The following is a 25204-nucleotide window of genomic DNA, read 5'->3' on the forward strand; positions in this document are numbered from 1 at the left end:
GGGGCCCGCCCCGCCGGGAGCCCCCGCACAGGGCCCAGCCGGGCGCCCCCCGCCGGGCCGGGGGAGCTCCCCCGGTGTCCCCCCCCCGTTCCCCCTCCCCCCAGCACCGGGCCCCGGGGCCCCCCTCCCCCGCCCGTCCCGGCCATGTCGCGGCTGGAGGCGGCGGCCAACGTGGCGCTGCGGGTGCCGGCGCTGGCGCTGCTGGACGCACTGTACCGCTGGGACGCGGCGGGGCCCGGCCCGCTGCCGGTACTGCCCGGGGGCGCCCCGCTGCGGGCCCGAGCCCTGCGGGCCGCCTCCTGCCTCGGTGAGGGCCGCGGGGACACCGGGCGGGCAGGCCCGGCCCGGCTCCGGCGGGCACCGGGGCGCGGCGGGGACGCGGCGGGGCCGGGGCTGGGGCCGGGGGGTGCCGAGTGCCCAGAGGGTCCCCGCGGGCCCCCGGTGCCGGGGAGCCCGGTGGGGTGGCGGCTCTGCCCCGTGCCCCCCACACCCGCCCCGGTGCCCACCGAGAGCCCCGCCACCGAGCGGGGGGACGGCCGTGGGGTGTGGGTGCTGCGGTGTGCCCGGTGTCACGGCCCCGGTGTGGGCGAACGGGGACGGTGCCTTACGGCACGGGTGGCTCCGGTGGCACCGCTGGCACCGACGGCTCCCTGCGAGGGGACGTCGCGCAGCTACGGCCGCTGTGGGGGCTGCCCCAACCGGCCCCGTGGGGGTGCGAGGCGCAGAAGAGCCCGGTGGCAGCGGCCTCTCACCGGAGGCAGCCAGTTGTGCCCGGGAAGCCAAACTCAGACCCAGGCTCCTCGCAGCTTGCAGAGTCTCAAAATGTTGGGAGGGGACGGGCAGCAATCCCCGGCTGGGTCCGTCCCGTGGCGGTGCTGGGGACAGGGGATGTGTGTGTGCCGTAACAGGGGGGTCCCCGAGCGGCGGGGCCGGGCTGGCAGGGCTCTCCCCCTCCCCCGGCAGGGCTCTCCCCCCCCGGCAGGGCTCTCACCCGCTCCTCTCCGCAGGACACGTGCTGTGCGTGGTGCTGCTGGTGCTGCCGGTGCGCTCCCTGGTCAAGCTCTACCTCCACCTGCTCACGGCGCTGCTGCTCTGTGCGGGGCACCAGGCGGCCAGGTGAGGCCTGGCCACGGGGGGACGGGGGGGGGACAGCACCGCGGTGCTGGGCTGCGCGGTGTGGGGTGGGGGCAGTTTGGGGGCGTTGCAGCAGCGGGGCTGTTTGCGGGGCGCTGTGAGCGCCCACCCCCAGGGGTGGCCATTGCGGACGTGTTGGGGTGCGGGGACGTGTCAGGGTGCTGAGCCTCTCTCTGTGCAGTGACTACGTCCGCCGCGAGCTGGAGCACGGATTCCAGGGCGCTGTGTACAGCGACACAGCCGCGTTTGGACGCTTCACCACTGCCCTCGCAGGTGAGCCAGCCTGGGCTGCTCCAGCCTCCCAAGCGCCCTGGGACCCCCAGCGTGGGGACAGTGGCACCAGGAGGGTGGGGAACGGCTGCAGGACAGGGGACAAGGCAGAGGCTTGCGGTGATGCGTCCAGGGGCACACCCCAGGCCTGGCCCAGCGCATGCAGGGGAAGGGCTGAGCCCCCCCAGTGCCCAGCTCAGGCAGTCTCGGGGTGTTGCTGTCCCGTTGTGGCCGTACATGCTGTGCGTGCCCCAGCGTGGGGTCTCCCCAAGCCCCCTGCCCTCGGTTTCAGCTGATGGCTGGGGACCGGGAGCGGGATCAGGGTGCTGCAGGGACTCAGCACCCTCCACGTCCCCTCTGCAGGCCAGGTCTGCGTCTGCACCCTCTGCGCGCTCCTGATGAGGACCCGCCAGGCCTGGCTGTTCGCCGCCCCGCTGCTGCCCGTGCTGGCCCGGCTCTGCGGCTTCCCCCTCCACGCGCTGCCCCTGGCCAACACCTTCGCTGCCATCTGCACCAGCATGGAGGTGCTCTACGTGCTCAGCGCCCACGTCCTCGTCCCCTTCCAGCTGGCTGCCGCCGCCTGTCGCGAGATCATGCAGGTAAGGGGGGCTGCAGACCCGCCGCTGTGGCTGTCCCCAGCCCACCAAGACCCCTCGTCCCCCTGCACGGGGCAGGATGGGGCGGGCCCCCCCCCGAGCTGTGCTGTGCTGCCCCGCAGGCCATGGAGGTGTACCGGCTGCTGGCGCTGGGGGTGTCCCTCTGGAGCCAGCTGGCCGTCCCCGTCCTGTTCCTCGTCTTCTGGCTGGTGCTCTTCTCCCTGCGGCTCTCCTCCTTCCTGGCCTCCTCCGGCAGCGCCGTAGCCCAGCAGGGCCTGCTCTTCGTCCTGCTCAGCAGGTAGGTGCCGGCTGAGCTCTGCCTTCCTCCCTCCTGGCTTCAGGAGGAGGAGGAGGAGGAGGGATGGGGCCGGGCACTCCCTGGGCTGCGCTGGGCGCTGTCAGGGTCTGTGCTCAGCCCGGCTCCCTCGCAGCGTGGCCGAGTGCTGCAGCACGCCCTATTCCCTCGTCGGCCTCACCTTCACCGTCTCCTACCTGGCCCTGGGCGTGCTCAACCTCTGCAAGTTTTACCTGCTGGGCTTCAGCGCCTTCCAGAACGGCAACGTCATGCACAGGTGAGCCCGGGCTGGGGCGCAGGGTGGGCAGGGGGCGTCCCCTGTCAGAGCCCAGCACGGGATGGGGGTGTCAGGAGCGACCTCGGGGCTGGGATGCATCCAGTATGGGATGACGAGGGCCGGGGGCATGGGGGCCCCCGTCCTCACGCCCTGTTCCTGGCAGGGGGGTGACGGAGGGCGTGACGCTGCTGCTGCTGGCGCTGCAGACGGGGCTGCTCGACCTGCAGGTCCTGCAGCGGACCTTCCTCCTCAGCATCATCCTCTTCATCGTGGTGACATCCACGCTGCAGTCCATGATCGAGATAGCTGACCCCATCGTGCTGGCGCTGGGGGCCTCCCGCAACAGGTACCGGTCGCCTGGGGAAGAGCAGCAGGACGCAGCCCCGTCCTGCACCCCTCTGCCTGGCCTGAAGCTGCTCACTTCGGGGCAGGAACAGAGCCAGAGGTGGCTGGAGCAGGGGGCCGGCAGCAGAGGGTGCTGCCGGGGGGCGTCTGGGTGGGAGGCACCCCCTGGCTGAGCTGCGCCCCCCCAGGAGCCTCTGGAAGCATTTCCGCGGCATCAGCATGTGCCTCTTCTTGCTGGTCTTCCCCTGCTTCATGGCCTACAAGATCGCCCACTTCTTCCACCTGGACTTCTGGCTGCTCATCCTGGTCTCCAGCTGCATGCTCACCTCCCTGCAGGTACGGGGGGGGCCCCCTGCTCCTGTGGGGGTGCACGTCCCCTCCAACGTCCCCGGGAGCTCCCCGGCCCTGGGCAGGGTGAGCAGAGGTTCCCTGGGGCTCTGGAGCACGGCCGTGTCCCAGGCGTGCTCCCAAGGGTGGGGTGGGCTTGGGGTGTGCTGTGTGCCGGCCAGCAGCACCCAGGCGCGTCCCGCTGCCCGCCAGGTGATGGGCACGCTCTTCATCTACGCCCTCTTCATGGTGGAGCTGCTGCAGGACACGCCGCTGGAGCGCATGGACGAGATCATCTACTGCGTGAACGCCGTGAGCCGGGTGCTGGAGTTCCTGGTGGCCCTGTGCGTGGTGGCCTACGGCACCTGGGAGTCCCTCTTCGGCGAGTGGAGCTGGATGGGCGCCTCCGTCATCATCATCCACTCCTACTTCAACGTCTGGCTGCGCGCCCAGACGGGCTGGAGGAGCTTCCTGCTGCGCCGCGAGGCCGCCAAGAAGATCAACTCCCTGCCCAGGGCCACGCGCGGGCAGCTGCGGGACCACAACGACGTGTGCGCCATCTGCTTCCAGGTGAGCCCCTGCCAGGACCCCCTGCAGCACCGGGAGGGCCCCGTTCTGCTGATTCCCCCAGCACGGGGGGGGCTGGAGCAGCCCCCGGGGTCCCGTGCCGGCCCTTGCCCCAGCCCTGCACCTCAGGTGCCGCCGGGTGACGTCCTCTCTCCGCCCGCAGGACATGCAGGTGGCCGTCATCACCCCCTGCAGCCACTTCTTCCACGGTGCCTGCCTCCGCAAGTGGCTCTACGTGCAGGACACGTGCCCCATGTGCCACCAGCAGGTCACACCAGCAGCCCCCCAGGACGATGCCAGCAGCGGGACGGCGGCTCAGGAGGTGCCGGCCCACGAGGACGAGGTGCTGGTGGATGGAGGAGCCCCAGCACAGCCCCGGGAGGACGGGCTGCCCCGTGGGGACAGCGCGCCCGCAGGCCCGGGGGACGGCAGGGCTTGCCAGGGTGACGGGGCTGGGCCCTGCAGCCCCCACCTCCCTGCTCATCCCAGCGCCCCTGCCCTGGGTGAGGAAGCAGCGGGTGCCATCCCACAGCCCCACGGGGACCCTTGTCCCTGCCCCGTGCCCCCTGCGCCCCTCGGGGCCGGGCCCCCCGGCAAGGACTCGCAGCAGCTGGTGCCCTCGCCTGCCAGCCTGGACCATTTTGCCAGCCCCAACCCCGGTGCGGGGGACGGTGGGGACATCCACAGTGGCCACCACCCCTCCTAGCACATCCCATCCCCTCCTGCAGACCGCTGGGCACCCCGCACCAGCAGCCCCCCGGTGCCAGGGGTCTCCAGGCCCCCCAGCATTGGGGTCTCTCTCTGGGGCCACGCAGTGCGCAGGGGCTGGGACCAAGCCGTGCCCGACGGACTGATTTTTGCAATAAATCCGGAGCTGAAGCTGCTGCGCCCCCGTGCTGCTGCCACGCGTCCGGGCCTGGCAGGACCCCGCGGGGGGGCTGTGCTGGGGCCGCATCCAGCCCTGCTCAGCCCTGCGTGCTGGGGGCACGCGGGGCGGGTGCCTGCCTGGCACGGGGGGCACGGCTGGGGGAGGAGGGGTGCGCTGGGCTTGGCAGGGGGCTGGTGCGGGGTGCTGTGGGTTCAGTGCGGGTCTGGCACAGGAAGGGGGGGGCTTGGTGTGGGTCTGGGCACCCTGAGCCCCAACCCCGTTTCCCCAGTCCCATCCGCATGCTGGGGGGAGGGCGTGGGGCCCCCTCCGCTCCCAGCTGAGCCCAAGGAGGGGATGGGGATGGGGGCACTGAGCCCTGCCGGGGTCCCTGTGGTGCTGACCCGCACTGTGGCTGGGGGGGCGTCAGTGCCTGGTGGGATTTGGGGCAGGAGCCCAGCTGGGGGGGGTCCCTTCTGGGGGGCACCCAGCCCTTCTGGCAGCCCCTCTGCTGCCCGGCAGGGGAGGCAGGGAGGGCCCCAAGGGCCGGGGTCCCTGGGGAGGAGGTAAATGGGCTCCCCCCTTCCAGCTCAGCCCCACCCTGCACTTACCCTAAGGAGGGTGACGCAGCGTCCCGGGGGGGCCCTGTGCAGCCCATTAGCCGAGGGAGAGAGAACCGGCCATAAAACCAAACCACTCGGGGCGAGGCTCCCTCCTCCCCCCGCAGCCCCCAGCCCCAGCCTTACACCAACGCCTCGACCCCCGGACCCCCAAGGGGCTGCTCCCGTGCCCCTCGCCCCCAGCCGTGAGCAGGGCAGCCCCCCCGTGCCCCCCCCCCCACCGGCATTAGGGTGCGTTACCGGATCCGTGCCAGGGAACGCGGCTCCCTGGCAGAGAAACCCGGCGTCCCCTTCCCGGGTACGGCTCCGAGGGTGCTGCCTGGAAGTGAGGGAGGCGGGGGGGTGGCACAGGGCTGGGGTCCCCTGGGTGCTGCCCACCCCTGCGATCCCACCGCCGGCACCGGCAGCATGGGGGGGGGTTGGGGGGAGCACCAAGGCGGCCCCCCCCGAGGACCCTGGTGCTGGGGGGGTGCCCGGGGCTGGCAGCAGGGCCCCTGCCTCCCCTCCGCACCCCAAACCCCACTGCCGGGCACCCACCGGGGGTACGGGGACAGACAGACACGGGGGTGGGCGCGTGCCCGGACAGACGGACAACGGGCTGGGTGTGTGGGTGCTGGGGTGGGGGGTGCATAAATGGGGGGGTGGGTGCATGAATGGGGGGGTTTAAGGGCAGATGGGCACTGGGACGGATGTGTGCGTGGATGGATGGGTGGATAGTGGGGGGGATGGGTGGACGGAGGGACAGACGGATGGACAACAGGATGGGTGGGTGCGCGGACAGATGGACGCTGGGCCGGGTGGGTGCACAGGTGAACGGACGCCCCCATCTCTGCAGGAAACCCCACGGCCCCACCAGCCTCGGGGGGCTCCGGGCAGAGCTGGGGGCGCTCGGTGGGCTCAGCCCCCCGGGGGGCTCCCCCTGCAGAGCCCTGGTGCAGAAGCTGCGCAAGGAGCGGGGGCTGCGGGACACCGAGGAACCCCCCCACACCCCCCCGGGGCTGTCCCCTCCCGCAGCGCAGGAGCCGGGGGAGTTGTCCAAGCCCCGCGGGACCCCCCCGCCCCCCCCCAGCTGGCAGCGCTGCCTTCCCGCAGGAGGATGGAGCAGAGCCTCGAGCCCTCAGCCTCCTCCTGAGCCTCCCCTGCGGGGGGGTCCTGGGGGCGATTCCAGCTGGGTGCAGCCCTCCTGGGTCCACCCCTCCCTGATTCATCCCTCGGGGTTTGTCCCCTCGGGGTTTGTCCCCTCCTGGTTTGTCCCCTCGGGGTTTGTCCTTTCCTGCTCCGTTTACTTGCCCGTTGCAGACAGGGACAGAAACCCGCTGGGACGTGTCCCCCCCTCCTCGGACCCTCCGGCAGCTCCACCTTCCCCAGCCTGGCTCCTTGGGGTGCTGGGGACCCTGGAGGGGGGGGCTGGGGGCTGCCTGGTTCTGTTTCAGCGCCGCCCTCGGGGTCCCTGCCCCCGGGGTGTATCCTGAAGGACCCAATTATTCGTGATGGGTGCTCGGTGGCTCGTTTGGGGTCACTCTGGGGTATCCAAGGGGCTCGTTTGGGGTCAGCGGAGGGGATGCAGGGGATACAAAGAGGGGCACTGGGGTCCCTCAGGAGGCACGGGGGGGTCGTCGGGAGGGCACAGGGGGCTGCGTGGGTCTCTGTGGGGTTTGTGAGGGGCCCAAGGGGTCTCTCTGGGCAGCCTTGGGGTGCATCCAAAGGGCACTGAGGCCTCTCGGGATGTCAGGGGGACGCAGTGGGGCCAGGCTGTGCTCAGAGCCTGCCTGGGGTCCACCCAGGGTCTCTGGGGGGCATCAGGCGATGGGGGGGGTTTCTGCAGGGTGCCCCAGGGGTTCTGTGGGGTCCCTGGGGGATGTCTCCAAAGCCTGTTGGGGATCCCAGGGTGTCTCAGGGGTCACTCTGGGACATCTGCAGAAACGGTTTGGGGTCCTTTTGGGGTGTCTCGGGGGGTGCAGTGGGGTCACTCTGAGGCATTCATGGGACCAGTTTGGTGTCTTTTGGGGTGTGTCGGGGGATGCAGAGAGGTGACGCCAGGGCATCCATGAGAATGGTTTGGAGTCCTTTTTGGGTGTCTCGGGGGATGCCGTGGGGTCACTCTGGGGCATCCGCAGGACCAGTCTGGGGTCCTTTTGTGGTGTCTCGGGGGATGCAGTGGGGTCACTCTGGGTTATCCACGGGACCAGTTTGGGGTCCTTTCGGGGCGTCTCGCAGGTGCAGCCGAGGTGTCCACCAGAGCATCCCTGCGCCCTCTCCGGGCTCCCCGCCGCGTCCCATCGCGGGCCCCCCCCGGGGCCGTCCCCGGCGGTCCGGGTGTCGCCCCCCCCCCCCCCCCCGCTCTCCCCCCCGGCGGCGGCCGCGGCGGCGCTGCCCGCGGAGCCCCTCGGCGGCGCGGGGAGGGGCCGCTCCTCCCCGGAATGATGTCAGCCTGCCCGGCCGCGGCCCCCGCCTCCCCCGGCGGCTCCGGCCCTGCCTCCCCGGGGAGGCGGCGGCGGCATGGCCCGGGCCGGCGGGGCGGCGGGGCCGCGGCGGCGGGTGCTGGTGCTGATGGTGCTGGTGGCCGCGGCGGGGCGGCGGGGCCGCGGGGCGGGGGGGGGGCGGCGGCGGGGCGGGGGGGGCGCCCCCCCCGGGCTCCCGCCGACCCCGGCCCCCCCCGGCCGCCCGCTGCTGCTGCTGCTGCCGCTGCCGCCGCCGCCGCCGCCGCCGCCGCCGCCCCGCGCCGCGCCCGCCGCCGCCGCCGCCGCCCGGCCGGTAACGAGCCCCCGCCCCGGGCAGCGCCTGCCCCCTCCCGCAGCCCTCCCCCGGCCTCCTCCTCCTCCTCCTCCTCCTCCTCCCGTGCCTCCATCCCTCCCTCGGTGCTCGCAGCCTCCCTCCCTCCCTCCAGCCCTCCCCTGCTCCCTCCATCCCTCCTCCAGCCCCCCGAGCCTCCCTCCAGCCCTCCCTCCACTCCTCCTCCCAGCCTTCCTCCCTCCCTCCCCTCCTCTGCCTCCCTCCCTCCCCCCCCCTCCTCCTCTGCCCTCCCCATCCCTCCCCCCCCCCGCCGCCCCCCGCCCCTTCCCCTCCCGGTTCCCCGCACTTGGGCTCCTCCGTCTCCAACTTCTCCGGCCCTGCCTCCGCCCGCCCCCCCGGCCCCCCCCCGGTCCCCCCCCAGCCTCCCCTCGCTCCCGGCCGCCCAGCCGCCGCAGATGCCGCTTCCCCGGCGGCCGGGACGGCGGCGCCCGGCACCTGCCCGGCTCTGAGCGCCGCGCCCGGGGGTGGTGGTGGGGGGAAGTTGGGGGCGGCCGCTGAGCCCCTGCCATGTTCTCCGTGCAGGAGGCGCTGCCCCGGGGGGGGCTGCCCATGAAGGAAGAGCCGCTGACGGCCGGGCTGCCCTCGGTGAGGTGGCTGCAGGGCACCGGCATCCTGGACGCCAGCACGGCGGCGCAGAGGTAAGGGGACGGCGGCTCCGTGGGCATCCCCGGCACCACGGGCATCCCGAGCTCCGTGGGCACCCCGGGCTCTGGGGGCATCCCCGGCACCACGGACATCCCGAGCTCCGTGGGCATCCCGGGCTCCGTGGGCATCCCCGGCACCACGGGCATCCCGAGCTCCGTGGGCACCCCGGGCTCTGGGGGCATCCCTGGCACCACGGGCATCCCAAGCTCCGTGGGCACCCCGGGCTCCGTGGGCTCCAGGAGCATCCCGGCTGCCCCCAGCAGCCCGGGTACCACAAGCTCCACGGCATCCCAGGTGCTGCGAGCACCCCGTGCCCCACGGGCACCCCGTGCCCCACAAACACCCCGCACACTCCAGGCACACCCTGCACGCTCTGGGCACCCCAGGCACCCAACCCCCTCAGCATCCCGAGGTCCATGGGCAGCCCGGATGCTTTGGGCATCCCTAGTGCCCGCTGGGGACTTCAGGCATCCCAAGTGCCCCCCACACCCTGGGCTCCTCGGGCCTCGCAGGTTATCCAGACCCCTGAGTACCTTGGGTACCGCGGGGACCCCCGGGGACCTCAGCAGCACCCCGAGCCCTGTCACCCCACGCGTGCCAGGCTGGTCACCCCGTGCTGGGAGGGCCGGCGGGTCCCGCAGTGGGGCAGGTGCTGCTGCTGGAGCTGCGAGGGGCTCGTGCCGAGCTGCGTGCCGTGCATCTTGGGGCCAGACCCGCACCCTGTGCCCCAGCTGTAGGGCAAGGCTGGCGGCGGCTCCTTCCCCTCCTCCTGGGCAGGGCTGGTGGCATCGGCCGGGCGAGACACCGCTCACGCAGCCTGCACCGCCGGGCTTGCTGCCTCCACAACCCCCTGCCCTCCTGTGCTCTGTCTCACCCCATTCCCTGCCCTCCTCATAGGGCTCTCTGTTCCCTGTCTCCATCCCCTGCCCTCCCTGTGGGGCTCCCTGTGCTCCACCCCGTCCCCGTGGGGCTCAGGGCTCCGGGCTCCATGCGCAATGCTCCCCTGCCCTTCCCCAGCCCCGTGCCCAGAGGGGTCCCGGCAGTGGCAGGGGGACACCTCCACCCCTGTCCCTAGTGCCCCTGTTCCTGCTGTCCCCATGAGTTGGGGGGCTCGGTACGGGGGTGCCGTGCTTGCGGCGTGCTGCGGCTCTGCCTAGGAGTGCCAGGAGGTGCCGGGGGCCCTGGGACAGCCTGGACACAGCCCAGTGAGAGTGTGGGTGCTGCCTCCCCAGTGCCCCTGCCCCATGCTGAGGGTGCCCGTGTCCCCTCCCAGCCAGGGACAGTGGGGCTGGGCTCTGGTGGGGGGTGACTGCCACAGCGGAGCAGGACGTTCCCAGCACTGCCAGCCCCATGGTGGGGTTGCCCATCTGGGCACCATCCCCGTGCCCGGGGACCCCAGCACCACTGCCAGCCCTGCCGCCTGCTCGCCCCGGGGGCTGTGTTGGAAGCCCTGGGGTCTCCCCTAGGAACCCCCCAGCTGCTGCACTCGCAGATGCCCCGGGGTGCTGCAAAACTGCAGCGATCCTACTGCGTCCCCGGCAAAGCCACCCGGTGCAGCCCGGCTGAACACCACAGCAGAGGGGCTGCACCGAGGGGCTGCACTGGGGGGGCTGGCCCGGCCCCGGGAGGTGGGGAGGGGGCTGCAGAGGGGGTGAGAGCCAGGGCGCAGGGAGATGCTGGCCGTCATGCACCCAGAGACTTCCCCGTGCCCCAGTGTGGTGGTGAGGAAGGCGGATGACGTCCGTCCCCCTGCCTCTGCTCCCCGGCTGCAGCAGCACAGGGGGACAGCGGGGGACAGGCAGGGCTGGGCTCGGTGGTGGGGACAGGGCTGCCGTGTGTCCCCGTGTGTCGGTGCATGAGGAAGGGGCTCACGGACCCCTGCCCAGCCCCACAGTTTTGGGGCGGCAGATGATGTGCCCGGCAGCCTGCAGTGCCGTCCCCGTCCCGCCGCTGTCCCCAGCAGCTGGGTGTGAACGGTGCGTGTGTCGGCGGTGACACGCGTGTGGACACGCGCGGGCTGCTCGCCACCTCCACACCCGGCTGCCCAGCCCCGGGGCCTCTCATTACTGGCAAGCACCGGCCCCGCGGTCCTGCGGCGCCTCGCAGGCTCGCTCCCCACGTGCTGCCCGCGAGCAGCCCCGAGCATGTCCCGGGGGTGACGTTTGGGGACGGGGTCCCGGGGAGAAGCCCGCGCCGTGCCTCGGCTTCCCGGGCTCCCTCCCACCCTCCCGCAGCCCGAGCGGGGAGCCTGGGCTGCATAATTGCACGGTGCCCCTTGTTCCTGGAGGATCCGTGAGTGGAAGATGTTGCTTTCCTGTAACAGACATTCGCTGGTCTCATTTGCTAGGAAATGCTCTGATTTCCTTTAATAATTAATGGCAGCCGGGCTCGGCTCTCGGAGCGCCGGGGTCTCGGCAGCGCTGGGAGTAGAGATGCAGCTATTACCCAGCCGGCAGCCCGCGGGCCCCCCACCCCCCCCCGCTGCACTTTAGGGCCAAAAAAGCCTGGGGGAGGCGGAGGGGAATTAAAAGGCCGGGGCGAGCGCTGGCTCGCTACAGCTGCCCGGCTCTGCCTGCTGCTGGGACCGTGCCACGTTCGCATTAGCCAGGAGCCCCGTGGCCGGGCTCCAGCGCAGCCGGTGGGGTCCCCTGTCCCAGCAGCATCGTGCAGCTTCGTGCACCGAGCTGGGGTCCCCGTGCACTGCGGGGTCCCGGGCTCAGCACCCACGTGTGGGGAGGATGGTCTGGAGCTCGGAGCCTGGCACTGCCGGAGCCCCAGCTTGTGGGCACGGACGGGGTCCGGGGAGCGCCCCCCGCACTGCTTGGAGCCCGGGTGTGCGGCAGCAAGGACACGAGCGTGTGCGTGTGCGCGGAGGTGTGCAGGGCTGCCAGCAGCGCACGGGGACAGCGAGTGTGTGAGCGTGCACACGCGCGTCCGGCCGTGCACGCCGCAGTGTGCTCGGGCACCCGTGTGCCAGGCAAGCGCGGGGCACCGGCGCCCCGGTGCGTGCAGAGGGGCTCCGAGCCCCCGCAGGCAGCTCGGTGGGCTGCGCGCCCCCCGCCCTCGGAGCGTCCCGCAGCTTTGCGGGGCGCTGGGCGGCCGGAGGGGGCCTGGGGGGCCGTGCCCGGGCCGTGCCCCCCCCGCCGTTCCCGGGCCGGCCATCAGGTGGCGGCCGTGCCCCGGCACAGCGGGGGGGGGGCCCGTACCGGGCCCGGCTCCGGCAGCGGGGCGCCCTGCGGGGCTGGCCCCCACCGAGCCCTGTGACCCCCCCGGGGGGCTCCGGGGCTGGAGCAGGGCCGGGGGGGGTCCAGCCCCGCACGTTTGTGGCCCCCCCCCCTCAGTGCTGACCCCTGCCTGCGCCCTGGCTGCCCCACGCCGGGGGGGGGCTGCGGGGGGGTGCGGGCACAGCGGGGTCCTGCCCCACACCGGGGGTCGGTGCAGGCCGTGGGGTCCCCGTGGGGCCGTCCCGGTCCCTGCCCTGCTGGGGAGGCTCCGAGGCAGCGTGGGAACCGGCTCCGGCAGCTCGAGCCCCCCGAGGCTGGTGCTGGGGGGGCCAAGCCCCCCGCCCCCGGCTCGCTCATCGCCCGATGTGTTTTTAATCACGGAAGCGGGGAATTTTTTACATCCCCGTGTTTGTCTTGGCCGCGCCGCCCCGCTGGCTGCCGAGCCGCACGGCGGGGCCGGGTCCTGCTCCCGCGGCCCCCCACGCCGATGTGCGGGGCGGGGGCGGCGCTGGCCCCCGCACGGGCGCTGACACCGCTGCGGGGCCGGGGACCACCCACCGGGCTGGGGACGGTGCCGGCCGTGTGGGTGGCTGCGTGTGCCGGGGGAGCGGGCAGTGCCAGAGCTGCCGCCCGTCCGCTGGCATCCCCCATGCCACCCGAGCCTTGTCACCCCGTGCCACCGCTGCTTTGTCACCGTGTGCAAGTCCTTGTGGGGACAGCAAGTGGGTCCCGTGGGGCTGGGCTGCTGGTGCCTGCATTCGCCCCGACTGTGGCACGTGGTGGGGCCCCGCTGCGGCAGTGGGAATTGGGGGGTCTCCATGACTGCCCCCCTCTGTGCGCCACGGCCTTCGGCCTCGCTCGCCATCAGGGCAAGCCCTGCAGGTGGTGGGGGCGAGCTGGGTGGGGGCACATCCTGGCCGTGGTGCAGGGCTGGGGGGCCGTGGTCCTCCCTGCTTCCTTCTCCGTAGCATCCCATGGGTGCCGGGGACACCCCCGCCCCGTGGGCATCACGATGGGCACGTCGTGCCGAGTCCCTCCTGGGGAAGGGGCTCTGTGGGGGGACGCAGGCGGCCCTGGGGAGGGGGCGCAGGGCCCCAGCAGCCGCCCCGCGCTCACCCCCTGCCTCGTCCCCGCAGCGGGGTGGGCCTGGCCCGAGCCCACTTCGAGAAGCAGCCCCCCTCCAACCTGCGGAAATCCAACTTCTTCCACTTCGTCCTGGCCATGTACGACCGGCAGGGCCAGCCCGTGGAGATCGAGCGCACCTCCTTCATCGACTTCGTGGAGAAGGAGCGGGTGAGGCCGGGGGGCATGGGATGGGGGGGGTGAGGCCACCGTAGGGTGAGGGGTCTGCGGCTCGGGACTGGGCTGGGGCTGCACCCGGGGGACGGTGACACCCCGCGGCCCCCACCCGACCGCTCTCCCCCTCCCCAGGAGCAGAACGGCGAGAAAACCAACAACGGCATCCACTACCGGCTGCAGCTGCTCTACAGCAACGGTGGGTGCTGGGGGGGGGTGCAGGGGCGCGTGCCGGGCTGACCGACCCCTCTCGCCCCGCAGGGGTCCGGACCGAGCAGGATCTCTACGTCAGGCTCGTCGACTCCATGTCCAAGCAGGTAACGCTGCGGGGGGGTCCCCGTGGCCCCCACCCTGCATCGGCCGCCCCATCCCACGCAGCCACCGAGCCCCGCACTGCACACGGAGACGTGCGGGATGGGCACGGCTGTGTGCACTTGTGTGCAGCGTGGGCACACACAGGTGTGCATGGGCACACGCGTGTGCACGCGCCCCACACACCCCATGGCTGTGGGCACGGCCGCTGCTCCCCGCGGGTCCCCAGCCCCGCAGCTCCGGGCCTGGCGGAGCCCCCACCTCCCGCTCTCCCCCCCAGGCCATCATCTACGAGGGGCAGGACAAGAACCCAGAGATGTGCCGGGTCCTCCTCACCCACGAGATCATGTGCAGGTAGGGGGCCGGGGGGGCTGCCAGCCCCAGCTGCCTGGTGCCAGCACCGCGGTCCCCCGTGCCCCATTAGAGCCGCTCTTGTTTACCACGCTCACTCGGTGTTTGTGCAAATTAGCGCTCCGTGCCAGCACGGCTAATTGATCTCCAGGAGCCGCGCTAACGATGCTGCGGCCGGGCCCTGTGCTCCTCGTGGTGCTCCTTGGGGCTCAGCCGTGTCCCCTGACCCCGTGGGCAGCGCGGGGCCACCGTGGGAGCATGCGGGGCGTGGGCGACCCCGGCGCACGGAGCCCACCCATGGCACCCCGCTGCAGAGCCCGAACTCAGAGCCTGGTGGCACAGTGGGACCAGTAAGGGGGGGCTGCAGCAGGGCATCCCCTGTGGCGCCCCAGCCCCCCGTGCCCTGGCACCACGTGGCCGATGTCCCTGTCCTGGGGACCCCTCCAGCCCTGCTCCCCTAGGGGCACGTGGCTGTCCCTTCCCTGTCTGCCCCCCCACCTTTGCTCCCCAGCAAAGGGAAAGGTGATGGGGGGGGTTCTGGGGGTGGGGGGTACCCCTGGGGTCCTGGGGGGCCATGGGGCTGTCCCGGCACCTCTCCCTCACTCTGCTCCTCTCCCCCAGCCGCTGCTGTGACAAGAAGAGCTGCGGGAACCGCAACGAGACGCCCTCGGACCCCGTCATCATCGACAGGTACGGGGCAGCGCCCGGGGGTCCCCGAGGAGCCAGGGCAGGGAGTCCCTGGGCTGGGGGCCGGATGTGAGCGCTGCCTTGTTAGCGCTAACGACCTCGGAGCCACTCTGCGCTCCCTGCTCCCTCTTCTCTGCTGTTTGTGCAGCTGGCACAGCAGCACCGGATCCTGCCCTGCGCCCTGGGGGACAGGTAGGAGTCCCCCCCCCCAGCACGGGCCATTGCCTGCGGATGGCATCGGGTGGCACCGAACGAGGCAGCGCCTCGTCTCCACCCAGATGCTTGCTCCAGCAGCACCGTGTAGCCCCACGGACCCTCACCTCTGCTGTCTCGTGCCCTGCGTCCCCATGTCCCGCGTCCCCACGTCCTGAGTCCGTATGTCCCCAGGTCCCTGTGTCCCCGCGTCCCCCCACTGGGCTGCGGTGGCAGCCAGCCGTGACAGATGGGGAAGCGCCGCTCGCTCGCAGTCAGCGCAGCACTTCCGACGTGCGTCAAACAAATAAATAATACAGACGGCACCCAGCCACTGCCATCGGCCAGACGGGGCCGCGGGGCAGCCCCACTCCTGCACGGGGCCACGTGCAGCGGGAAGAGCCTGGCACGGCACGGTGTCCCCAGGCGTGTGCCCCACAGGGGAGGGACAGCCCCGAGTCCCCCCGAGCCTCCTGCTGCGTGGTGGATGAGCGCTGGCACCCCTGTGTCGTGCTGGGGTCCCCGTGTGTGCGCCCCATCCCTCGGTGCTGGAGCTGAGCAGGTGTCACCCCCGGGTCCCCATGCAGGGGCTGACACCCCTGGGGCACCCCGGCCCCAGGACAGAGCGGGGAGGGGGTCCCCTGCCCTTGCAGTGGGACACAAGGGGGCACAGATGGTCAGGAGCCACCTCCTGGTCCCCCCCTTGTGGGACTGGGGGTCAGCAGTGGGACCCAGTCTCTGTGCTGTACTGTGCCGTGTCATGTCATGCCGTGCCGTGCCGTGCCATGTCATACTGTGCCATGCCATGCTGTGCCCCAGGCCGACAGCCCGGCACAGGGGAGAGGCGGCGCTCTGTGCTGGATACAGCACCGCGTCCTCCCCAGCCAGCCCCACGGGCAGAGCCCTGGCTCTGCGGCGGGTGTCTGTCTGTCTGTCTGTCTGTCCATCTGTGTGCAGCCCTGTGCCCTCCACCCGCCCTGGGCAGGCTGCACACACCGCACCTCCCTCCCTGCCGCATCCTCCTCCCTCCCTCCCTCCCCTCACCCCTTCCCCAGGCGTTGCTCTGCTCCTCCCTCCACCCCGCAGCACCCCAGACCCCACCGTCCCTCTGTCTGTCCGTCCTCCTGTCTCCCCACCCCACGTGCCATCTCTCCATCCCCGTCCCCGCACATCTCCCAGCACGGTGGCACCCTCCCAGTGACACCACCGGGCTGTTGGGGCACAGTGGGGCGTTTGGGGGCCCGTGTTGGTGGTGGCACCAGGGCTGTCCCTGGGGGCTGCCAGCTCGGGGGTCGGTGGCACTGGGGGGATGCTGGGGCCGTGTCCCCTCCTCACCTCGCTCCGTGCCCCTTGGTCCCTGGGGTCCCTGGCGGTGGCTCCCCGTGCGCTGGAGGCCACCTGGGACAAGGGGAGGCTCTGGCCATGTTCGCACACTGTGTCCCCATCCTGTCCCCTGCCCTCCCAGTGTGACACCAGCCCTGGGTGGGTGTCAGGTCCCGGGGCCTGGTCCCCCGCACCCTGCCAGCTGCAGCCAGCTGTGCCCGGCCAGCTGTGCCCGGCCAGCTGTGCCCGGCCAGATGTGCCCAGCCAGATGTGCGTCCGCCCCCGCCCTATGGATCAGGAAATCCCCGCACAGCTGCGGGATGCAACGGCCGCGGCCCGGCCAAGACAAACTCCCGGTAGTGGCCAGAGGGTCCCCGGTGCCCCCGGCCCCCGCCCTCCTCTTCCCCCCCCCGGCTGCCCGGCGTCGGGACGGGTCCCCCCGGGGCCGGACCCACCGGAACCTCCGGCCACGGGGACCCGCGGGGGCCGTGCCCCTGCCCCGTGCCGTGGCCGGGGGTCGCGGCTCTGTCCCTGCCCCGGCCGCTGCCCCACGGCCCGGCCCCGGCGGGGACCCCCCGGCCCCCCCCGGCCCGCTCGGTGCCCGGGGCCGGCCGGGTCCCGCCCGGCGCCGCCGCCCCCCGGCCCTGCCCCCGCGCCCGCTCCCGGCCCGACGCCCGGCCCCACTGGTTTAGAGAGCCAGATAAGTGCCCTATCAACATGTTAATCAAATTACTTAGGAGCTAAAATTGACGCTTTTCATTAATTATACAAGATTATTCTAATTGCGAATTCAAATTTATGCGCTCGGAACAGAAGGTGTTCGGCAGCACTGCCGGGAATTTGCATATTAAATGGGGAGCGCGGCGCATCAGGATGCTAATGGATGCGCGGCGCTGTATTTTTAACTCCGCGCCCATCTGCGCCGTGCCGGAGGGGGCCGCCCGCCGCCCGCCGCCCCGAGCCGCCCCGCTCCGCTCCCCTCCCGGCGGCGCGGGGCCGGCCCGGCCGGGGGGGGCTCGCCCCGCGCCGCCCCTGTCAATCTCCTGGCGGGGGGGGGGTTGCTTTCCTGCCCCCCCCCCCCCTCCCCGCGCCTTCCTTCCGCTGATTACCACCTGCGAGGCCGCGGCCCCGCGCCCGGGACACGGGGTGGGGGGGGGGGGCGGCGGAGGGGGGGCGCTTCCCGTGCCCTTCCTGGTAAAACCGTCCCTGTGCCGGCCGGGGCCAGGAGCCCCCGGGGGACACGGCGGGGGGGGGGGCGCTGCTCCGCTTGGGATGCCCAGGGCTCTCGGGGGGCCTGCGACCCCTCCCACCCACCTCCTGCCCCCCCCAGCCTTCCCCAGCCCCTCTGCAGCCCCGGGGGGGGGGGGCAAGGCTGAATGCTGCGGTGGGAGGGGATGGGGTGGGATGGGATGGGGTGCTGGGACAAGATGGGATGGGGTGCTGGGGTGGGAGGGGATGGGGTGCTGGGATCGGATGGGATGGGGTGCTGGGATGGGATGGGGTGCTGGGGTGGGAGGGGATGGGGTGCTGGGATGGGAGGGGATGGAGTGCTGGGATCGGATGGGATGGGGTGCTGGGATGGGATGGGGTGCTGGGATGGGATGGGAGGGGATGGGGTGCCGGGGTGGGAGGGGATGGAGTGCTGGGATCGGATGGGATGGGGTGCTGGGATGGGATGGGGTGCTGGGATGGGATGGGAGGGGATGGGGTGCCGGGGTGGGAGGGGATGGAGTGCTGGGATCGGATGGGATGGGGTGCTGGGATGGGATGGGGTGCTGGGATGGGATGGGAGGGGATGGGGTGCTGGGGTGGGAGGGGATGGAGTGCTGGGATCGGATGGGATGGGGTGCTGGGATGGGATGGGGTGCTGGGATGGGATGGGGTGCTGGGGTGGGAGGGGATGGAGTGCTGGGATCGGATGGGATGGGGTGCTGGGATGGGATGGGGTGCTGGGATGGGATGGGAGGGGATGGGGTGCCGGGGTGGGAGGGGATGGGGTGCTGGGATGGGATGGGGTGCTGGGACAAGACGGGATGGGGTGCTGGGACAGGTTTCTGGCACAAGGTACCAGGGCAGCATGCTGGGATGGGATGGGCTGGGCTGTTGGGATGGGATGGGATGGGATGGGCTATTGGGCTGGGGTGCTGGGCTGGGCTGCTGGGGCAGGGTACCAGGGCACAGGGCAGCATGCTGGGCGGGGTGCTCAGGGAGATGCTGGAGCAGGAGGTTGGGGCGCAGCGTCAGTGCGGGGTGCTGGGATCAGGCGCTCAGACAATGCCAAGGCAGGACTGGGGCAGGATGGCTCCCCGGGGTGGTGCGGGGGGGCCGGGGCTGCCCCCACCCTGTGCTCACACAGCGCTGACAGTGGGGTCTCCCTGGTACCAGGGGCTCAGCACCGCAACCGGGCATGGGGGAGTGGGTGGCACAGCTCGGGGGGTGTGTGTGGGGGGGGTGGTGTGTGGCCTTGCACGGGGCTCGTGCAGCTGTGTGCGCACTGTGTGCGCGTGCATGCAGGGACACCCGTGTGGTACCGGGGCATGTGCGTCTGATCCCAGGGGATGTGTCCGTGATACCGGGGGACGGGTCTGTGCTCCTAGGCGTATGTGCCATGATCCCTGTGCATCCCATCCCCATCCCCATCCCACCCCATCCCACCCCATCCCTCCCCCTAGCGTGAGTGCTGCTGCTGCTGCTCATTAATTATTGAGGTGCTGATGCTGATTAGGGCCGTGGACAAGCAGCTTGAATATTTCATCAGGCCGGGAGGTGGCGGGGGCAGCTCACCCTGCTGCCCACCCATCTTCCAAGTCAGCCCCACTCAGCACGTGGGCCCTGGGGTGTGTCTGTGCAAGGCGTGTGCGCACACATCGCCGTGAGGTGCATGCATGGGGGGGGGGGCTGCGTGGCAGAGAGCTCCTGAGCACATCTGGCTGGGGGCATGGGGACAGCGGGGACACTTGCCCTCACCCCGCTGTCCTCCCTCCTTCCTCCCCAGGTTTTTCCTCAAGTTTTTCCTCAAGTGCAACCAAAACTGCCTGAAGAACGCAGGGAACCCACGGGACATGCGGCGCTTCCAGGTGAGCCCCGGGCCCCCCCCTTCAAGCCGTGCCCCACACATCAGGAGCCCCGTCTCTTTCTCAGAGGGGCCGAGGGGAATTGGGGGTTTTGATCCACCGAAGGCGAATCAGATCCTGAATTCCCCCCGACCCCTTTGCAAAGTCTTCCCCACCGTCCCCCTTCCCACAGCTGGAGTTTCCGTAGCAAAGCTGGGGGGGGGGGGGCTCTGTCCCGTCCCCCACCCAGCACGGGTGCCTTCATTAGGGCCTCTCGTAAAGATATGATAATTGTGACATTTTTACATGATTAACGACCTATCCAATTTGCATAGCGCCAAGCAGCTCCGGGAGAACAGCCAAGTCCACGCCGGAGGGAGGGAGGGGGGAAGGTGGGGTGGGGGCGCAGGGGGCGGGGTGGGGTGTCCCCGCCGTGGACCCAGGGTGTCCCCAGGGGGTGGCGTGGGACGGGCAGGTCCTGGCAGCGTGGCGGTGCTGGGGGTGGTGCTGGGGGTGCCGTGTTCTGCGTGGGTACGGCACCCGTGCGCGTGCACAATGCGCACACCAGCGCGCCTGCACACACACAAGCGCTCACCAGCGCGTTCAGGTACACACGCACCCCCCCCTTGGCTCCTGCACCTGTATGCACATGCACGGACACGCGTGGTACATGTTGGCACACACATCAGGGAGGGGCTGGAGGACAATGCTGCCGTGCCCAGGGGCAGAGGGGACACCAGAGGTGACCGCGGGGGTGAGGACCCTCCCGTGGGGTGACGTACCCGTGGCAGGGGGTCCTACGGGGTCCCCATGGGGACGGGCACCAGCCCCAGTGCCCCACGGCTGCGTCCCCCGTGGGGCACGAGGGGATGGTGACGCTGATGTCGGTCCCGCAGGTGGTCGTGTCGACAACTGTGAATGTGGATGGCCACGTGCTGGCCGTGTCCGACAACATGTTCGTGCACAACAACTCCAAGCACGGGCGGCGAGCGCGGCGCCTCGACCCCTCCGAAGGTGAGCGCCTGAATGCACGCACACACACACACACACACGGGACTCGCACATGTGCCCGTGGAACGTGCACTCGAGTGTGCCGTGCTCCTGGCACGCATGCACAGCCGTGCGCATCCCCACGCGCACACCCAGAGCCACGCGTGTGTGTGTGCAAGCAGTGGCCGGGCACGGGGCTGGGGCAGGAGAAGGGTCCCCAGGCTGCGGGGTCCGGCACAGCCCCGTGGCCACGTGTGCCCCACGGCACCAGGGCAGCCCCCAGCCCCAGGGGACCGTGTCCCCGTGCCGGGACCCCCAGGCGGGCCGTGCAGTGCCCCCGCTCTGCCCCACACTGCTCCGAGCCTGCAGCTCCCTGGCCCCGGCACCTCCCTGCCGGGTCAGCGGCGCAAACGGGCACCCTGGGGTGGGCACTGAGCCCGGTATTTATGCCTCGTCCGTCTGTCCAGCACACAGTCTCTCCATCTACCCACCACGCATGTGCATTTTCTGTCTGTCCCTCCGTCTGGCTGTCTGTTCGGCACGTCCAGGCTCTCCTGCCACCACACACACACTGTCCAGCCAGCCACTCTGTGCATCCCTGACGTCCGTCTGTGTCCGTCTGACCGATGTATACGTGCTCTGTCTGCCCGTCCGACACGTGTTCCCTCTCCGTCTGTCCGTCTGTCCTGTGCACACTGTCTGTCCATCCACCCGCCTGCCCCCGTGGCACCGTCCCCGTCCCAGCGCTGTCCCCGCCCGTCCCCGCGCCGCCTGTCCCCGTCTCCCCGGCAGAGCCAGCCATCCCGTGCTCACGCGTGGCGTCTGTCCGTGTCCGTCTGTCCCCGGCCGCGTGCCCCGCCGCCGCCTGGTTCTCACTCTCTGCCTCTGCTCTCCCTCTCTGCCTTCTCTCCCCCAGCTCGCGCCCCCGGCCCCGACCCCGGCGCCCCCCGCTCCCGCCACGCGCGCGCCCCACACTCACTGCTGCCCTGTCTCTCCCCCCCCGCCCGAAGCAGCCACCCCCTGCATCAAAGCCATCAGCCCCAGCGAGGGCTGGACCACCGGCGGCGCCACCGTCATCGTCATCGGCGACAACTTCTTCGACGGGCTGCAGGTCGTCTTCGGCACCATGCTGGTGTGGAGCGAGGTACGGCACTGGGCGGGGGGGGGGCGCGTGCCCGGCCGAGGGCTCAGCCCCCCCCTCTCCCCGCAGCTCATCACGCCTCACGCCATCCGGGTGCAGACCCCCCCGCGGCACATCCCCGGCGTGGTGGAGGTGACGCTCTCCTACAAGTCCAAGCAGTTCTGCAAGGGTGCCCCGGGGCGCTTCGTCTACACCGGTGAGGGGCCCGCACCCCAGGGAGGGGGCACGGCCGCCGGGGGTGCCATGGGGTCTCTGTGCCTGCTGCCGGCCCCAGGGCACAGCCAGGACACAGCCAGCGCAGGATACCGGGGATGCCAGGGGAAGGGGGCTGAGGCAGTTTGCATGGGGGGGGAACAGGGGTGACGTGGGGGGGGGTCCCTGCAGTGGGAGGAGAGACCCCGGGGTCCCCCTTCCCGCTGTCCCTTGCTCAGTTCCATGCAGAGTGCTCCGTGCCTCAGTTTCCCCAGAGGACAGGGCAGGTTTGGGGGCCTGGGGCTGGCCTCACCGCTCACCTCTTCTCTCCTCGGCCAGCGCTGAACGAGCCCACCATCGACTACGGGTTCCAGCGCCTGCAGAAGGTCATTCCCCGGCACCCCGGAGACCCCGAGCGCTTGCCCAAGGTGGGGACCCCTTCACCCAGCGCCGTAGTGAAACCACGCTCTGCTCTCCATTGTGCCTGTTGGCACCCGCGGGTGCAGACAGGGACGGCTGGTGGTGGCAGGCAGGGACACACTGGTGGTCCCCTGCACGGGGTCTGTGCTGCCACCCGCCAAGGGGCAGGGGGGACCAGGGGGCACAGTGGGGCAGCGCTGGGTCCCAGCCCCGTGGGGCTGACGTGGGGCTGGGCTCAGGGCATCGCACGGCAGCCCGGGGAGGTGCCAGCATGGGGCTGTGACATCGCTGCGGGGATGTGTCACTGGCATGGGGGCCTGGGGGGTGCAGAGGGGGTCGGGTCCTGCCTGACCCCATGCCACTCACTGCCCAGGAGGTGCTGCTGAAGCGGGCGGCCGACCTGGTGGAGGCTCTCTACGGGATGCCGCACAGCAACCAGGTACAGCAGCCCCATCCCACCCTGCGGCCCCCCCCGGCTGGCCGGGCTCAGCTCCTGGCACTGGAGCAGGGCCGCAGGAGCCGGCCCCACATCTGCTCCGCGTTAGGATTCCCCGGGTGCTGAGTCAGGGCCGCGGGACCCCCCCGGCGCTGCCGCCCCCCACCTGCGCGGAAGCCGGAGCCGCCCAGGTCCGGCCGCGGGAGCTGCCCCGCTCCCACGTCCGTGCTGGCCCCGGGCCCCGCCGCAGCCCCGGGTGACGCCGTGCCCGTGCCCGTCCCGTCCCCAGGACATCATCCTGAAGCGCGCGGCGGACATCGCCGAGGCGCTGTACAGCGTCCCCCGCGCTCCCGCGCAGCTCTCCTCGCTCGGCAGCCACGGCCCCGGCGCCGTGATGGGGGTGAACTCCTTCGGCAGCCAGCTGGCCGTCAACATCGGCGACTCGGCGCAGGGCCCCGAGCAAGGTGGGCTTGGGGCCGGGGCCGGGGGGGGCTGGAGGGGCCATAGGGGGGCCGTGGGCCATGGCCCTGCCCCGTGCCACCTCCGCTCTCGCCCGCAGGCTACTCCCGGAACACGAGCAGCGCCTCGCCGCGGGGCTACGTGCCCAGCTCCACGCCGCAGCAGGGCGGCTACGGCGGCACCTCCGGCATCAACGGCTATGGGGGCAGCAGCATGGCCGGCCTGGGGGTGCCCGGCTCCCCCAGCTTCCTCAATGGCTCCACCGCCAACTCCCCCTACGCCAGTGAGTCCGCACCTGGGGCTGTGCCGCCGGCTCTGCCCTGGCTGCGGGCACCCCCCGGAGCACCAGCCCCAGGGCTCCCCGTCCCCATCCCTGTCCCTTGCCAGCTGGGTCCCCCTGGATGTCCCTGGGGGAGCTGGCACAGGGGCTCGGGGTCCTGAGTGCCTTCCCCCCACAGTCATGCCCGCCAGCCCCCCCCTCGGCGCCTCCTCCATCACCCTCCCGTCCGGCACCGCCACCTCCGCCCCCACCGGGGGCTTCTCCTTCTCCCCCGTCAACATGATCTCGGCGGTGAAGCAGAAAAGCGCCTTCGCCCCCGTGGTGCGGCCGCAGACCTCGCCGCCGCCCGCCTGCTCCAGCACCAGCGGCAGCAGCCTGCAAGGTGAGCCCGGCCAGGAAGGGGCTGCCCCCAGCCTGCTGCCCCCATCCCTGTCCCCGTCCCTATCCCTGTTCCCGTCCCCATCCCCTCTTGGCTCACTCTCTCCGTCCCCACTGCCCAGACCCGGCTTTTGAGGACTCGGACAAGTTCCACACCCCTGCGCGGTCGCTCCAGGGACTGGCCTATTCCTAAGCACAGTAGGTGCCTGGCGGCGCACGCGGGGCCGCATCCAGACCTGATGGGGACAGGGCCATGGAGGGCTGGGGTCCTGCCCCCCCCCCAGCGCTGCCGACCCCTCACCTTCCCTTACAGCCGTGCCCAGGCTCCTCATGCTGCCCGCAGGAGCCAGGACAGCCCCGAGCAGCAGACGGGGACGGGACCGAGCGCAGCCGTGAGCGTGGCGGTGCCGGCCCCTCCGACCCGTGCCCGGGGCTGGGGGGGCTGCGGGGCCAGGACCTACTGCCCTGGCTGCCCGTGGGTCCCGGAGCTCAGCCCCTGGTGCAGCGGGGTGCCCCCGGGGCAGCGGGGTGACCCTGGCCAGCACGACCAGAAGGGGACAACGTGGCCGGACCCTGGTTTCGGCACAGTCCCTCATGGGGCCAGCCAGAGGCCTTTGGGGAGCTCCTGGGATCGAATGAACCCCTCCGAGTGCAGCCTCAGAAGCACCCCAAGACCTGTGCCGCAGGACCGGGACCCCCATGCGGGGGCAGCGCCGGGAAGCGGGGCGGAAGGCTCCGGCCGGCCCCGCTCCCCCCGCACCTCCCAGCTCGCTGCCCAGCTGCACGCTTCCAGATGTGCGGCCGCCCACCCGCATCTCCCGGGCGGCCGCGGCCGGGTCTCTGCCCCCGCGCCCCCGCGCAGCACCGGGGCCGTGCAGGGGCTCAGCCCAGCGCAGCCTGCCCGGCTGGGGGGGGGCGGGGGGGCCACGCTGCCCCCCCCCGGCCCGAGCCCCCCGCGGGGGCACGCAGCACTTTGCCCACCCCGAGCCATCTGAGCCCTTCAGCGCGGTTCCCGGCCCCGTCAGCGCCCGGAGCCGGCAGCCGCAGGACACAGCTGCAGCTCTTTTATTGTGATTATCACTACGGTTATTATTAATAATATTATTATTGTTTTTAGCGACAGGCGAGCCCCAGGGCAGGGGGCTCTGGCGGGCCGGGCGGGAGCCCCCCAGGGCTGGCACTGCCCCCCCCCTCCCGTTTGGGGCTCTGCTGGCACTTCCAGGCAGGGGGGAGCGGACAGAAATTTTGTAAATAAAGGAAAAGAAAAAAAACACCACTCCCCCCCCCATCCCCGTCCCTGTCCCATCCGCATCCCCTTGCAGGGTGGCCGTGTGCCCCTGTCCCCCTGCCGCCGTGTGTCTCGCGCCTCAGCCAAGGTGACGCCTCCGTGCCCAGCCCGTGCCACCCGCATCGTCCCCTCCTCCAGAGCTGGGACCTCACCAGCTGTCCCCACCTGTCCCCAGCTGGGGGTCCCAGGGTAGAGCCCCCCCACCCCGGTGACCTCCAGCCACCAGCGCTGGCCCCTGTCCCCAGCCCAGCCTCGAGGACAGGGGGCTGGGGACGGGGTCACCCAGTACTGAGGACGGGGTGGCCCCAGCAGGGTGCTGGTGCCCCCTGCGGCGGTGGCACGGGGCGGGCGGTGCAGGCTGGCTTGGAGGTGGGGTGGCTTTTTGAAACGGAAATAAAAGGACTTGCAGAAAGGCAGCGGCTCGGCAGGGTCTGTGAGCGGCGAGGGG

General features: G+C 71.7%; 2 protein-coding genes across 7 annotated transcripts; both read left to right on the forward strand.

Annotated features, from left to right (window-relative positions):
* On the forward strand, nt 1–4690 carry LOC310898679 (RING finger protein 145-like). Of its 2 annotated transcripts, none has more exons than XM_083834048.1 (10): nt 1–307; nt 1008–1116; nt 1316–1407; nt 1768–2003; nt 2123–2298; nt 2432–2572; nt 2736–2918; nt 3106–3253; nt 3458–3814; nt 3975–4690. In XM_083834048.1, the coding sequence occupies exons 1-10, from the start codon at nt 145–147 to the stop codon at nt 4515–4517; spliced, it is 2148 nt and encodes a 715-aa protein (XP_083690174.1). In that variant the 5' UTR covers nt 1–144; the 3' UTR covers nt 4518–4690. The 2 variants fall into 2 exon arrangements, with proteins under 2 accessions (XP_083690174.1, XP_083690175.1); XM_083834049.1 differs by having other exon boundaries at nt 3509–3814.
* Nucleotides 4691–7795: 3105 nt separating this feature from the next.
* On the forward strand, nt 7796–25169 carry LOC310898213 (transcription factor COE1-like; the record flags this gene model as incomplete). Of its 5 annotated transcripts, XM_083832804.1 has the most annotated exons (18): nt 7796–8050; nt 8612–8727; nt 13095–13251; nt 13390–13453; nt 13516–13571; nt 13847–13920; nt 14539–14607; nt 19115–19196; nt 20069–20186; nt 21173–21306; nt 21373–21499; nt 21835–21923; nt 22289–22354; nt 22641–22815; nt 22911–23093; nt 23269–23472; nt 23591–23666; nt 23782–25169. In XM_083832804.1, 17 exons carry the CDS (start codon nt 7796–7798, stop codon nt 23659–23661), a joined length of 2040 nt encoding a protein of 679 aa, XP_083688930.1. In that variant the 3' UTR covers nt 23662–23666; nt 23782–25169. The 5 variants fall into 5 exon arrangements, 3 of the variants coding, with proteins under 3 accessions (XP_083688930.1, XP_083688932.1, XP_083688931.1); XR_014583076.1 differs by lacking the exon at nt 7796–8050 and having other exon boundaries at nt 8480–8727; nt 21079–21306; nt 21403–21499; XR_014583077.1 differs by lacking the exon at nt 7796–8050 and having other exon boundaries at nt 8484–8727; nt 21079–21306.
* Between the last annotated feature and the right edge of the window lie 35 nt (nt 25170–25204).

The sequence above is a fragment of the Anser anser genome (assembly GCF_964211835.1).
Source record: "Anser anser genome assembly, chromosome: 4".
NCBI lineage: Eukaryota > Metazoa > Chordata > Aves > Anseriformes > Anatidae > Anser > Anser anser.

Coding starts and splice junctions, on each gene's coding strand:
- LOC310898679 (XM_083834048.1), top strand. CDS start 145: ATGTCGCGGCTGGAGGCGGCGGCCAACGTGGCGCTGCGGGTGCCGGCG. Junction 1,117..1,315: donor GCGGGGCACCAGGCGGCCAG/GTGAGGCCTGGC, acceptor CTCTCTGTGCAG/TGACTACGTCCGCCGCGAGC. Junction 2,299..2,431: donor CTCTTCGTCCTGCTCAGCAG/GTAGGTGCCGGC, acceptor GCTCCCTCGCAG/CGTGGCCGAGTGCTGCAGCA.